Genomic DNA, 15,713 nt, shown 5'->3' with positions numbered 1-15,713 from the left:
TCAGCGAATGCTCCTCCTGTCACTTCTGTCCTAACAATCCCCACGTTCAAGAGACACACCAGCTACCAATGCCTGTCTTTTGAGGTTCCTAAGATAATAAACAGGAAAACATCAGGTTCTATACTCTCCACAAAAGACCATCTCCCATAGCACTGTCAAAGAAGTGGGGTTTTTCCTCCTCTTAAGGAACATGAAAGCTTGCAGCTAAGTATCTACATGCACTTGTTGCAGGAAAAAAAAAAAGTTAAATTCCGAAGGGAAATATTTTAAACCTAATTCAAATCATTAAAGTGTCAGCTGGAAAATCAAATCAAGCTGCTTTTGAGGTTAAAGATTTCAGTTCCAAAAAAAAAATGAGAAGCTCTATAAGGCTCATTTCACTTGGTCCGTGTGATGCTGCTGCCGTTTCAGATACAGCATAGTAGAAAAAATAATGACCAAGAAATCTACATCTACTCTTGCATGGCCACCTTGACCATTTTTCCCACTTTTCTTACTCTCGCTTTGAAGACGCCCATTGAGCCATTTCTATCCTTTCGGGCTTGTGAATACATTACACACCCTACATACATATGCATGTGCATATATGACCTTTCACATCTGCTGAAATCCTTCCGAAAATCTGTCTTTTGACATTTAATGACTTATTTGAAGCTTGGCTCAGATTCATATGCCTGTTAGCAGATTGGCTTTCAATGTGCCATGTTCTCATGTGCCCAGCTCATGTAAAAATAGCATGTTAATGGGAGGGTTTTAATGTTTTAAGGATAATAGGGAATATAAGAAAACATTCATTTGTTGTTGTTTTTTTTCCCCCCACTAACTGGTAGTCACTGAAGATGCCCAGAAGAAAAGTTTCCAAACCTTCTGAATTCTTAGAAGAGTTTCAGAGCAGGAGGAGCCTTTGTAAGAGCTAGTCTCTTTTCTTGCTTTTACAGTTGAGGAAACTGAGGCTCAGAGAAACAGGGCCATGTGTTCTGGCTCAAGTGTAGGAAATAACCCCATGTGCAAATTAGAATCCATATGCAATTTGATGCAGAGGATACAACTAGGTATGTTAGTAATCCTGCAAAGCACTTTTGATGTATCAGGTGCAAAATTTATTGGCATAGAAAGCATTCACCCAGTTTTTGAAAGACTTTTATTAACTAGTCTACTCAGTATCTGAAGTGAATAACATTAGTGAAAAGTTTAAAATATCTTCAAACAAATCAAGTGTATCTTGGCCCTTTGGAGGATCTGGCATGCCAGTTTGCAAATTGGCTGGCATCTTTTCAAATGAACAAATTTCCCCAAATGAATTATAATGTATGTTTTTGTTGTGGTTATGCAAAAGCGAGTATGACAAGGCTGGGTGGCTTTGATTGTAAGCATTCAGGACTAAGTTCTGAAGATGGAGTTTTGAAACACTTCTAAATTTTTTTTTTTTTTAATTTCAGTATGAATATGGCAATTTGGCCTTGAGTAATAGTAGCAGGAGTCAGCATGTGCTGTGGTGTGCTGTTGGCGTGGTGTCACATGTCCCATTGTTCTGTTCTCTTCCTTGCTTTGGACATCTGGCACCAGATGTCTTTAGAATCAAAATGACTGTGGAGACAAATAAAGCCTTTTGAGAGGCGAGAACGTGTTCGAGACATTGCTTTCACAGAGCTGATAAACTGGGCATCAGTTCTTAAAAATCTACCTTTCCCTCCTTCCTGTTCCTTCTATTTGCAAATACACTATACCATTGCACCTTACTGTCTGTGCTGTCTCTGAGCATCTAGCAGAGAGTGCTGCAGTTCGGGCTTGATAATGGTCTCTTGGCAGACCCAAGGGCATGTAAGGAGTTGTTTTCGTGTGGGCATTTTCTGCAGTGCCAGTTGGGCACCCTGGCTGCCTTGAAATCTCCCAGGTTTTCTCCAAACGTGTCTAGATGCTTCAGGGGGACTTCTATGTGGAGGGAAGGGATTGTGGGAGAGACGACATGGACCTACATCAGGCCTCTTCTTCTAGATTCTCTCCTAACTGGCAAACCACTCATTACATGACATTGTTGAAGTCTCTATTTTAATCTTGTGGATGAAAAAGCCAGAGCATCTTTCTGTTTAATTACTGCCCCAACTTTGACCTAATACTGTAAAATTAAATTCTGAACAAGAGTCTAATGTGGGCAAAAAAAGTCAAAGCAAATAATAATCCTTAATTCCAAGGCTAATGGAGTCCTACTTTCATCAATATTTTAGAGGTTGATATGTATGTGACTTGGCATACACAGTAATTCACTCGTGGTAGCAAGAAAACCAAGACTGTAAGGGGCTAATGAGTGTACAAAAGAGAAAGCAGTTGCTTTACTATGAAATAAATCCAGTATTTGGAAACATGACTGTGATTAAGTAAGGGGACTAAATATCACGATAGAAGGAGATGATGTATGCTGCATTTACTTTTTAGGTGAAGCCAAAAATCTTCCCACGTATCCGGGGCCAAACAAGATGCGAGATTGCTACTGCACTGTGAACCTGGACCAAGAGGAGGTTTTCAGGACCAAAATAGTGGAAAAATCACTCTGGTAATGTCCTTTATTGCTTTACTTGATACTAGTACATATTTCTTCTGTATAAAAAATATCCTGAACACATACATCTTCTTCCCATTTTTTACGTTAGTTGTCTTGAGTGAGGAGGAAGAAATATTCCTGTGGGCTCTTAACTTGCAGGGTTGGTTCATGTTGGGGCTTCTGTCCTCGATGGTGAACTGGTGCATATGAAATGCTCATAATGCACAGGGCTCTGAGCAGGATAAATCTCCCAGGCGATGCTGACGTGACTGACCACACTTTGAGTAGCGTGTAATACATCATGAAATGAAATGTGGCTGGGGAGCAAGTAAAAGGCACAGCAACTTATAAAGGGGGTGGGAAGAGAGAAACCTGAGCAAAGAATTGTGAACTGGCAAAACGGTTCATTATAAAGTGTGTTACAAGGTGGTATGGGAAATGAATGATGTGTAGTTAGACGAGGTACACTAAAGCTCTTAATGGGACTGGAGTCCTAAATGAACTGCTTTTAATGAAGCGATTCATAAAGGAAAGAAGACACCTCTGTACAGCTGGTGACTTCATCTTCAGGTTTAGAATTATTGGTTGTATGGTTTCACCAAAACAGCTATTTTGATTTGTGAACACTTTTAGGAGATAAATGATATCCTTGCATATTGCTGCTTCTAAGTGGGAAAAAACAACACGCTCTGATGAGTTAATGAACTTAATTTTTAGAAAACTGTTGAGGATCTCCTGCCCCTGAGAGAGACTGGAAACATGTTTCATTCTCCTCCATATGTACCGTTGCTGCTAAATGCTGCTTCTTCATTCCCTTTTGGTGAAGCTGCTCCTAAGGCCGAGTAATTATAGCTGTTTGTGTTATTTTGAAGCATACTCCAGGTTTTAAAAATGATTTGTTGAAGGAAATTAGCAAGACTGAAGAATATTGTCAGGAGTCAAATAAGGCTTTACAAAAATACCTCTATGGTATTGATGATGAAGTGATGATGGGCGTGATATTTCTACCTAAGGAAATTGGAAGGAAATATTACTTTATCTCTTCAAAGGTCATTTTCATTAGCCTCCAATTGAGAAAAATATTTTCTTTATTTAAGTGGTCTGTTACTAGAGGCCAGTGGATCTCAAACCTGGTAGTGGTTACTGGCATTCTGTGGAAAGCTGGGCTCCCCTGCTGTTGGCTCCTCCCTAGATCTACTGAATCAAAATCTCTGGGAAAGGTCCCCTGGAATCTATTTGGGAACTTCTGTTTTAGGTGAGGTTGAGAATTGGGGACCCATTGTCCTCAAAATACTTCAAGCAAGTTTGGAATTAGAAATCACAGTTTCTGGTTTTGGTGGCTCTTGAAACTTGCTTCTGGAATGGCAAAGGGAAGCTGAGAGCTAAATAAAATAATGAGGTAATAATGGTCTCTTCTAGGAAATCAGCTGTCTGCGATAGGGTTGCAGTCAGGTGGCAACCCTTAGAAAGCTTTCTTAAGGAGCCAGGTCATGCTACACTGAGTGTACTGCAGCTGATACACTTGACTCATATAGAACTTCTCACAGACTATTTAATCTTTCCTTACAGATAGTTTTAATAATCTTAGTTATTTTATTCATTTGTTAATCTATTCATTAGTTCAATGAATATGTATTGAACACTTATAATATGCCAGATGAGAGAGTGGCTGCTGTAGACAGGAGGAATTAAAACTGACAGCAAAGAAAGGGACAAAAACCTATAAAGGATAATTCCTTGCTCTTAAAAAGTATGGGTGCCTGTGGCTTTTTTAGTATTGAGGCAAATAACCCTCTTCACACTGATGGGCCTTGCAAGCTGGTACCCCCAAAAGCTCTACCCTTAGTGTAAGAGTGTAAGATAAACCCACCCCATAAAAGAAATTAGCAGAACCACCTGCCTGTCTCCTCTTGGGGCTGAATATTTGAAACCAAAAACTGGCTCTTGCATTAGTTTGCATTCTGAATCCTTACTATTTTTGTGGTCCCAAAATTTCATTCCACGAATATAAATTAATATCCTTGATTAGTATTTTGTCAACTTCCATAGAGGCATTAAGGCGCCAGTTAAAAACAAATCCAGTTATCTGAAGGAACCCAGTTTCAATCCAGGTCTCAAAGCATTCCCATACATAAAGTTCCAAGGAACGTGAGCTTAGAGTATCTAATACGCAAAGTACACGAGGAATTAAAGCATTATGTGCAACACCAACAGAAACAATAGACAGTAGAATCAAACTTGAAGAGTTTGCATATATTGGCATAATCTGACATAGAATGTGAAATAACTAAGCTTAATATATTTAAAATAGTAAAAGACAAGCCTAAAAATAAGAGCAGGATTAAGAAATTGCAAAGAATCACAAGCCAATTTGAAAAAAGAACCAATAGAATTTCTAGAAATGAAAAAGACAAGAATTTAAATGAAAAACTCAATTAATGAGTTAAATAACAGATCAGACACAGCTGTAGGGAGAATTAGTAAGCTAGAAGATATATTTGAGAACCAGCTCAGAGAGACAAAGAAATGGGAAGTATGAGACAGGATGAGAGACACAGAAGTTAGAATGATGATGTCTAAATGGGACTCATGGGAATTCCAAAAGTGGAAAGGAAAGGGAATGTTGGAGAGGCCATATTTGAAAACAGTAGGAGGAAACTGGTATTTTAAGATTCTTGAATGGCCTGGATTGGAGAGGACAGAGCCGAGAGGCAGCAGACCCTGCCATAGTTGAGATGAGAGAGAACAAAGGCTCGGACTCAAATGATGACTTTGAGAATGGCGGGAAATGGACAAACTTGAGAGACTGGGCTAGGTCATCAACACAGGGAATTGTCAACCCTTGGATAACTGAGCAGACCGTATTCCAGATTCCATTGTCTCCAAGGAAGAGGCTGTTGTTCCCTCTCTGCTGTGTGTCATGGAGGCAATTTCCTGGAGCTGAATTTCCAAGTTTCCCCCAGAATCCTTCCTCCAGAAGCAGCATTACCTGTAAGATTTGATCATTCATTTGGCAAAGTCAAGGAAGAAAATTTAGAGAGTCTACATCTGCATCTGTGGAGTTAGAAGAGCCGAAAGGGTATTCTCCTTTGGAGATTCCCAGCCTGGCAGGCCAGTGGTCAAGGTCAGCAGTGCTTCACAGCCTCATCAGGAGAGTACAGTGGAAGCCAGAACAACCAAAAAACCCCCTTCCCAGTATCCCTCTTGATGGAGATGTGGTTAGCACTGAGTTCAGCCAGCTGCTACCAAATATTGTCTTCTGACTCAACATGAAACTGCAAATGGAATGTGTGAGAAAAAGAAGGAAGGAAACAGATTTTCTTTTCTCCTTCTCTCTAGAAGCAGGTTATGCCCGGGATCAGCATGTCCAGCCCTAATCACCGCTCTGCTGTCTGTCCTCTGGCAAGTGTCTTTTCCCTGTCTATAAAATGAGGGATTTGGCAGCAGTTTTCCCTTTTGGCACTAGCATTTCTGACACTGATATCCACAATTACTATCAATTGTAACAATGTCTGTCAATTACTGTGCTGATATTTTAAAAGGAAAAGGGTCCTCTTTTTCTTTATTATTTTTTTAACGCAGGAGAGTGGAGGTTGAGCGATAGCATCTATAACGGATTTATTTTTAAAATCCGATTGGAGCTGACACATTTTGGAGAGAAAGCCTTTTCTCTCCCTGTCCTTATTCCTTCTCCCAACAAAATGATTTTGGGCAAAGTGTTGATCCTACTGGGAAGAATACTATCCTTATGTTGAAAGTGAACTTTATCTACACTTCTAACTTTTTAGAGCAATAATTTTTTAATCAGTTAAATAGCAACTCGCTGTTTGTTTACTTGTTTATTTAAATTAAACAGTTATATGAAGTCAGAGCATCACAGTTGGGTGGCTCAGGAAAGAGCCACCTGCCCTTAATTTCTTAATAAATCTGCCTGAAAGTATCCTAGGGCTTCCACTGGGGTGTACCAGCCTCCTGCTTCTTAAAACAAGGGTGACAGACCCCCACTTAGTCCTTTTCGCATATGAGAGGAATAATTAGAAGGGAAGGGAAGGTTATACCATGGAGGAAATCATCATTTTATCCAGTAAAAATGTGCTATATTGATGATATTTTTAAAAAGCAACAGGAAAAAAAAAATCTGTTAAATGCTGGGTTGGTCCAGTCATTTTCAGAATATACCAGAAAGTCTTGATGTTTTCATTTCCTTTTATCCACATAAGGAAATGGAATACTGCTTATATCCTCAATGATAGTTGTGATAATAATATTGCTACCTTTCCCCACAACATTACGCATATGTGAAGAGATGGCTTCACGGCTCAGTAGAGAGCTGCCCCAAGGTTCCTGATTCCACCCTCACATCACCCCTTCATCTTGGAGGGGTGCAGTGACAGGGAGAGAAGTTCTCACTGGGGAAGGTGGCAGCTCTGATTGAGGCTGTCAGTCAAATCTGATTACCTGATCCTGACTCTTGAGCAGAGAGCCCCTCCATATCCCAAAGCTAAGTGTTGGCCCCCTTCACACAGCTCAGCCCCAGATAACTTCTTCCCCTTCTGCGCAGTTGCCCTCCATGTTTATTGCAACTTGGCTTTAGCTGCATTAGCATCCGGAGGAGAAGGAGCAAACCAGAATGGCCCCAGGTCACAAGCGGAAGAGCTGTGGTCTTTCAGCAACACTGGCCCAGGTGTTTTCTTCCTTTGTGTTTTCTTCTCTTTCACCTCGCCCCCCTTCCCCACCCAAATATAAAACCCTTCTTTACATTTAGCTCATAGCTCATAACATATTCCATCTTAAGTGGTACTTTTTAAGAGTTTGTATATTTATAAGTGATAAAAGCCAGGTACAAACTGAATTTATAGTAGGATTCCTTTTTGTTTAGAAAATTGTGATTGCTTCGAAGAATTGTCTGGAATATATATAAATATATGTTGATGTGACCATTATTTCTGGTTAGTGGGATTACGGGAGGTACTTTTTGGTTGTCGTTCTTTTGTTTGTGCTTTTTAATAGAAGTTAAAAAAAATCAAGTCATAGAGACAAACCTTATTAAAAAAGTAGAGAGGAGTTAGTTTTCCACTGTTGGCATCGTTATAAGAATCTCAAATGCTATAATTCTCAATGTGAAGCAAACTTTAAGAGTTTTCCTTAATGAAAGCCCATCCCCACATGGATGGGTCTGAGCTGCCTATTTGGTATTCAGAAGAAGCAACTGGGTCAGCGATATGAAAGTTTCTTTCTGCTCATACTGAGAGATGTAAATTGCTCAGAAAATAGTACTTTTGTGTGGTTCAAATGACCAAACCAAGAAAGACCTCAACAGTTCCAAAGTTTAATTCAGGAGGGGAGGAGTTATTTCGGGTTAGAGCCTAAAAGGGCACAGGAGGAAGTAGCGGTTTGGGAAGACAGACTATTCATTCTTTCAGCATGCTTTTTTAAAAAAATCAAGTTGTTGACTTATAAAACACCTACTTTCAAATTAGGAGAGTATCTAGGCAAAATTTTTTCTCCTAACATTTACTTTTCTCCACAATTTCTTTAGCTAAAGGCTTAAAAAAAATCTGTCTGAACCAAATGCAAGATTTGGTAGGACCCAGAATATAGCGTGTCAGTTTGAGTCGGAGATCTGTGCCTCCCAAGCAGTGCCTCTCTTTAGATTTTTTATTTTTCAGGGTTTCTGTGGGTGGCAGTTCTGTGCTGCTCTGAAATAGGTGAAGGTGTACCCATTCCTATTTCCTTGGCTGTTTATAAAGCAAATGCTTCTGTGGTAAGTGTCCAGGAGGTAGAATTGGGAATGTTCTAAGCTGCCAGGAGCTTTCTCAACAGTAACCCCAGCAAGGCTCCCGGGTTCTTCCGGGCCCCCCAGATCTCCTTTTGCTTTCAGCATATAAGCCCCAGGACACTGAACCCAGCAGAGAGAAACTTCTGCAAAGAGAGCAATGCCAAGAGATTCTGAAGGAAGACACACATGTGGCTATCTTTTGATGATGCAATGCAGGAGCGCTAACATAGCACAGTGTAAGCACTGGCTTGTCGGAACGATGCTGGCTGCGGTTCTGGGGCTGCTGTGCCTTGAACTGACCTTTTGGTTGCTGGTTCCAGGGGAAGGACAGGGGTGGCCGAGGTGCAGGGGCACTCAGGGGACTTGGGCTAACCTACCAGCTGTTTAACTACAGGTTTGGAGGTTTTGCAGTATTAACCAGCACAGCCCATCAGCCCAGGTACTTCCAATGCCTCTGCAAACTGACACCTTCAGACTGTGTTTTAGGCACTGTTTGTACACCCCACCAGGTTTAGTTCAGTTCTTTAGGCCTCATTTGGTACTCAGTGAAGAGTCTGCTGAATTAGTGACTCAACAAATGAACGAATGAGACCATGAAAATTTCCTGCAGTGCCGGAGCCCCATCTCTTTGGTTGTGTGTGGTCACTGTCCAGCACCAGGCACCTGCTTTAACTCTGACCTGGCCCCATTTGAACCAGCATGTGTCTCGGTTTGCATTTCTGGAAGAATTCATATTCCAGTTTCAGTAAGAATAGACCTTTTCCTGAATGGATTGTCACAAAAAGATCCCCCCACCCATTTTTTGGACACTGTAATCATTTTTTGGACACTGTAATCTTATTTATGATTGCGCATTTTTGTAGGTGTGTCTCACTTCATGAAAAGGATTTTTCCAGATAGTTTTATGCAGATCAGATTTTACACAATGACAATTTTTTTCTGGTAAAACATTTATTATTTATATTTTATCTTTGTTTCTGATAGAGAACTAGTTGGCAGTTGTCTTAACCCAGGGTTATGGCATTGCATGCTGGGCACAAACATTCCAAACTAACCCCTTATTTTAGCCAGGGGGAGAATGACGAATAGAAAAGATAAGTGACTGCTCGGCTCACTCCTGTTTATGGCAGAGCTGGGCCCACAACTCAAGTTTCCAGTTAGGGAAGTCTTTACCATGCCATATCATCTTCTCTTTCATTTGTTTCTGTGGCCAGTGGTGTACATTTAAATGCATCCAGGGTAACTCAGCATTAAAGGAACTGTGCAGATCATTTTCATAATCTAAGAACGTTTTTAGATTTGCGGTGTCCTGCAGTGGGAGGTTTTCTTCCCAATTGGAAGAGGTAGGTCGGCTGTCACTAACATTTAGCTGTTGAGTCCTGTTGGTCTGGAGGGTCTTGTAGGGATCCGGGGGCCTCTTGACAATTTACTATTTGGCTCCTGCCATCTCTGCTGGAGATCTGGGGTAGATTTGGGAGTTTTGAGGTTTGCTGTGGATTCCCTATTATAAATAACAGCCTCTGAGGGACTCCTTTAGGGTCAGGGCAGACCCTCGGAGAGTCAGAGCCTCCCCAGTCTTTTTATATGGCTGCCAACCCTCCCCCTTCCTTATATCTTGCTCCAATCCCTCCTTCTACTAGAGCTTCTTTCTGTTTCTGTTTTCTTTTGTAAACTGTGAGAGCGTGCCTATGCCAGTGTTAAGGGATTCTCTCGGAACCTGGCAGAAAGCTCAGGCCGGCACTGAGCAGGAGTGTGGTGTCCCCCACAAGCATTGCAAGCCCAGTGCTCACCCCCTCTGGGGGCTTATCACAAGCATGGTGCTTGGATGCTCCATGTGTGGACGGGACATCTGTAGGAGAGACCAGGGACATCTGTAGGAGAGATCGTGGGAATGTTTACTCATGGCGGGAGCCTGTCGGAGAGGAGGGCTGGCCCCGGTGACAACGTCACCACAGCGTGCATGTCCTTCTGTGGAACGTGTGAAGGAGCCTGGGCTGTGCCTCTCACTCACTTCTTTCTGTCCTTTCTCCCCTCTCTGGACAGGCAGTGGGTTAGAATGGCTCCAACCCCTTTCTCCTTGTAGGAGTTTTGAACCGGGCAATTTCTGGAGCAACAGAATATGGGGGTTTAATGCATTTTCCAAGGGTCAGTTTAGAGCCCTTCCACCAGCTCCTGAGTGGGCCTGCGGCCTCCTTGTTAGGGCTTTCCCAGCAACCCGAGCTCCGCCCTGCTGGCTCCCAGAGTGTGATGCATTAACTCCTCACCAATGATGGATTTCCTATGTCAGGGCCATTCTAAAGGTTTTGGAGTTTGAAACATTTTAGTCATCACAGTTGGCCCAATGTAAGAACTTGTGGCTTCTTTGAAGAATCCTTTTTTCCAGTCACTTTAAAAATCATGGTCTGTTGTGGAGCCGGTTGTGCCTTAAAAGATCCAATCTGATTTTAACTTTTTTGCAAGGTCTTGTGAATCTAGTTTGCAGTGGGAGAATGTATTATACAGAGGAAGTGCTGAGTAAAAAGAAAGAGGGTGGTGTGTCGTGGGGATGTAGTGATGGTAGTGTACATTTCTCGAGCAGTTTTGGGGTGCCGTGTGGAGTGGTGTGTGTCCTACACTGGCCGTCAAGTGAACTACTCACTGTAAACCCTATCAGTAGATGTGGACTGTTTTACAGTTGGGGAAACTGAGTCTCAGAGAGGTCAGGTAACTACCCAGGGCCATATGGCTAGTAAGCCTTGGAGCTGATCTTCAAACCAGATAAAATCAGCAGCAGATCTCTCATACTTCAGATTGGTCCTGGCAGAAGCTGGTTCTTGCCATGTGCGAAAGAGCATTTTTGGCTTCTGGTACTTTGGGAAGAGTATAAACAGCTTCCTGACCACACTTCCAGGCTGTAGGATTCTTGTAGGCTCTCCTGCTGGCCTACCTGCCTGATGTTGACTTACTGCTTGTCTTGTCCTCTGCTCTGGATTTGCCCTGGCTTCTACCTGCCAAGCTGATATCACCTCCTCCGTTGACACCCAGGGTCTGATGGCTTTCGTGGTGTTTTCCTCCAGTCTTGTCCTCAGCAGCCACTGTGGGTCCTTCAGTGCTTTAATTTCAGGCTCACAGCCCTGCCACTGGGATGTCCCACTGCTGATGTCCAAGAGTGACAGAGTCCTTAAGAAATGATGGTGGACACCTGTCAAGCATCTGGAAATCGGTGTTAGGATGGGGCTGGCACGCAATCCCAGTCAACGGTTCTTTACTTGTGAGACTTCAGTGTCTTTGGCCAAGGCAAGCATTTGTGTTCATGTTGGGAGAAGACAGCCAGACGTGAGGAATCTAACTGTAAATTTCTACCCCAGTCCACTCCTTTCTCACCAATTCTTTGTGTTTGGTTTGAAAAGTCATTTGCCAGCATTTCAAATGTAAACAGCCCCACCCATCCTAAACCACACTGAAGGGCCCTTGCAGCAGCTCAGCTTGTGCTTGATCATCGGTGTTTGAACTGCTTGAAGTGTTAGGCTGTGACTGGCCAAGGGACGCCAAATCCTGGGCAGGAAACTTCTGCCCCAGCATTTAGAAGAAAACTGTGGTCTGATCTCAACTTTTCTTTTTTCTTTGGGGAGAGTTTTAACTTATAACTTTACAGTCTCCTTTCCAAGTCTATAAGAACAGAGTTGCTATTTAACGCCTGGAGTTTGGTCTGATAGCTTCAGATGCGTGCATTTTTTCATCCTGTCCTCTGTGGAAGATAGAGCAATTTTCTCTTTTTTGGAGTTGCTGCACCCCCTTCCATTTAGGAGGTTGCTATCGAATCATTCAGATGATGACTTATGAGTTAGAGCTAGAGTCAAGTAGGAGTAGCTCAGAAGTATCAGTAAGAAGCATTTATAATGAAGCTCACAGATTCTGAGGGACTGTGTTTCTCAGGCAATTTAGAAAAAGTTTAAAAATTGCAGTTTAAAGGGAATGAGAGACAGACTTAGAAGAAACCAAAAAGGGTTTTCTGCTTTCTCAAAATATCTGTTGGATAAATGTGGTTCTGTTAGGCTTATGTAATCTGAGGTTCCTTTAGAGAACAATCAGTAGACTATCCAGTACTTTGGTACTGCAGGTGCGTGGCAACATGGAGGTTTAAAAGCACACATTGTACAGTGTGGCATGTGTTCAAACTGAGTGACTTCCTTTTCATTTCCAATTTATCTCCTGTGGACATTTGAATGTAATATCTGGTTTAATGAAATTTTAATACAGCTTTTACTTAACAGTTTAACCACATGCACATTTTATCAGCTGCACACTGAGCTGTTCAGAAATAGGCTGATGCCCTTTTTGAAAACTCTTCTCCCCCTGCCTGTTTGTCTTCCAGTTCCTACGGGGGCGTGACTTGGGTCTTGGGTTCCCTCCGCCAGCCAGGAATCCACTGCACCAGAACATTCAGGGCAGCCTGAGACGTGGACTTCTGTGTAGCATATTCATAGCTCGTACTTTAAAGAACGAAGACAATTTTAAAAATAGTCCACTCACGAAGTTCGGTTTGGGGATTTCGTTGTTACTCATCGTGCAGCTTTCTCCCACTCCCCCCCAGTGTTGAGGCCAAATCTCTGCAAGCTGGCTTGGCAGCTCTTCCCCCAGACCCTTCCTTCCTTCATCCCAAGTGCTGAGGAGTGAATGTGGGTTCTGTGACATACCACGAAACTGGGGGGAGACACAAGGCAAACATCGAGTTTACACGACTGGCTCTTATTTCTCATTATCCACCATTGCCTGTCATGAGGCAGTGAGCTGTTTCGGTGCGGGGTGGGGCAGCACCAGCCTCGAACAGATGTGGGGCAAAGAATCCAGGGAAAATCAGTGGTTTCTCTGCTGCTCTTAGATATACACTGTATTTGGGCCCCAAATTAGACCATATTTAAAGTGTCCCAGCTGAGTTCCTTCCTGTCAGTTACAAATCTGGTCTCTGGGCTGATGAGGAATTTAGACGGTTTCCCTCTGTCAGATCTGTCACTTAAAAATTAATTCTATTTCCTGCAAGAAGTTTTTTTCCCCTCTTTTTTTTTATTGGAGTTCACTTCATTCTGTGCAACTTCATTTGAGCTTCTTCTAGTAATTACTGAGGGGGAAAAAGAGCTTGTCAGTCTCGCCTGGCCTCAGAGACAGATGCTGTTGGCACGCATTCATTTCTTTATGTCAAATGGCAGTATTTAAAGCAAGCCAATTCATTTTAGGTGGCATTTTTTTTTTCTTTCTTCAGAAAGAGGGTTCTGGAGCCCCAAGGCTGGAAGTGGGAACTGATTGTGCTGAGGCATTAATCTTGCTGTTTGACTGCTGTTCGACCCCTGAGCTCTCAGGTCTGGGCTGCAGACAAAGCCAGTGCTGTGCAAAGAGATACCCCAAGGTTAAGCTGTAATGTTAAGGGGAAGGCCCGCAGCGGCTGTGTGGCCCCTTTGATTCCAGCAGAAAGAAGATATTGTCTTGCACAGGCAAACTGGGGAGGATGAAGGGGTGGGAGGGAGGGACGAGAGGGTTCACACTGCTCTGACTGTGCAACCATTTTCTTTTTCATTTGAAAATTCACTTTAAGCTGGATAGATGCTTTGCTGCTGCCCAGGGAAGCAACTACTGCAAACTTTCCTACCCATAAAAGAAAAATCAGGGGGGCGTCATTCGGAATGAGCTACATTAAGGGATTGTCTCTGGGTCTGGGCGTTTGTGTGCCCGGGAGTGCTTAGTGCCTTGGGGGAAACAAAGCAGTGCTTATGCCCTCTACTTCCAGCTGGGAATCAGGGCAGAGAAGGAAGGGAAGACCTGGTGTGTGGTCCTTCCCACAAAATGGGGCAATACCTGCTTTCCTTAGGCTCTATTTAATCTTCAGTGACTATGCTGTAGTCGGTCATCCTCCTGGTGGTTGTGCTTAAAGGCTGAGAGGGAGCTCCCTACCCTACGAGATGATGCGTTGAGTTGATATGTCCTCTTCTGCCGTATCCAACTCCAACTCCTTAAGGTTGAGTGGGCACTCGTAGATTCCTCATGTATTTCAGAAATCAATGTAACATTTTTCTGCATTTGCCCACTGACAGCAAATATTGTTAATACATTTTTGGTGATCTTAGTTAAAAGAGATATTCCTTAAATGTTGCAGGTTAGTTTGTAACATGAATTCAAAAGTTCCCAGATGATGATTAATGTCCTAAATATAAAAGGAACACTAACTGGATAAGAAAAAGATGGACATTCTACTAGAAAGATGGGCAAAGGGCATTTTGAGAGAAAAAATGCAAAATGCTCATGAATATATGATAGTGTTTTCAGCCTCATTTAAACATTTTAGATTAAAGCAGTAGATTTTTTTTTTTTTTTTGGCATCAGTTTAGCAAAGTTTAAAAATATTGAGAAGACTCGGTGTAGGTTAGTGTTTAAAGACTGCAGGTATGGGTGTAAGTTGGTACAGACATTCTGGAGGGTTATGTTGTGGATCAAAAGCATTAAAATGGTGAATATGCTTCCATCAAGCAATTTCTCTTTAGGGATTGATTCTAGAGACATAATCAGACACTGTTCAGAGATCCATATACAGGGATGTCTCTTCCAGGATTGCTTATAATTGTGAAAAACTGAAAAGGACCCAGATGATCATCACTGTTAAAGCAGTTATGGGAATCCATAAACAGAGCGCTATTTGGTCATTAACATTTCATTTACTTATTTGGAGAGTGGTCCTTGGCATGATGCTAAATTAAAAACTTGACTATTAATTAGGATATATAATACAATCTCATTACGATTGATGCATGTATCTATTCATGTCTATTTCTATTTCTATTCTATGTCTGTATCTATATGTCTTTAGATTAAAAAGACTAGGAGGATATACCTTTGACTGTTAATTATAGTTTTCTCTTTCTGACATCTTGATGTATTTTCTAATTTGTTTTTTAAACAGCTTTATCAGGAGAGTATTAACACACCACTCAGTTCATCCATGTAAAGTGTACAATTCAATGGTTTTTAGCATATTCACCTTATTGCACAAACAGCACCATAGTCCATTTTAGAGCATTTTCATCTCCCCCCAAAGAAAGCTATATCCTGTAGTAGTGACCATTTCTTCCCTATCCTCTCCTTCCAAGTGCCCTAATCTACTTTCTGTCTCCATAGATTTCCCATTCTGGACATTTCACGTAAATGGAATAATACAATATGTGGTCTTTTGCATCTGGCCTTTTCCACTTGGCATAATGTTTCCAAGGTTCATCCATGTTGCAGCATGTATCAGAACTATATTCCTTTTTATGGCTGAATAAAATCCCATTGTATGGCTATACTACATTTATTTATCCATTCTCAGTTGATGGACATTTGGGTTGATTCCGCTTTTGCTGGGTCATATGGTAACTCTACGCTGAACCT

General features: G+C 42.0%; 1 protein-coding gene across 2 annotated transcripts in view; it reads left to right on the top strand.

The window, feature by feature from the left end:
* Positions 1 to 15,713, top strand: part of RASA3 (RAS p21 protein activator 3) — a 212,021-nt gene that overhangs the window by 78,234 nt on the left and 118,074 nt on the right. For both annotated transcript variants that reach the window (XM_037806929.1, XM_037806930.1), the window contains exon 2: positions 2,434 to 2,551. In XM_037806929.1, coding sequence (XP_037662857.1) covers positions 2,434 to 2,551 — 118 coding nt within the window. The remainder of the gene's footprint in view (positions 1 to 2,433; positions 2,552 to 15,713) is intronic.

The sequence above is a fragment of the Choloepus didactylus genome, chromosome 17, assembly GCF_015220235.1.
Source record: "Choloepus didactylus isolate mChoDid1 chromosome 17, mChoDid1.pri, whole genome shotgun sequence".
Lineage (NCBI taxonomy): Eukaryota > Metazoa > Chordata > Mammalia > Pilosa > Megalonychidae > Choloepus > Choloepus didactylus.
Note: the sequence above shows the minus strand (reverse complement) of the source record. Positions and strands in the feature narration are given on the sequence as shown.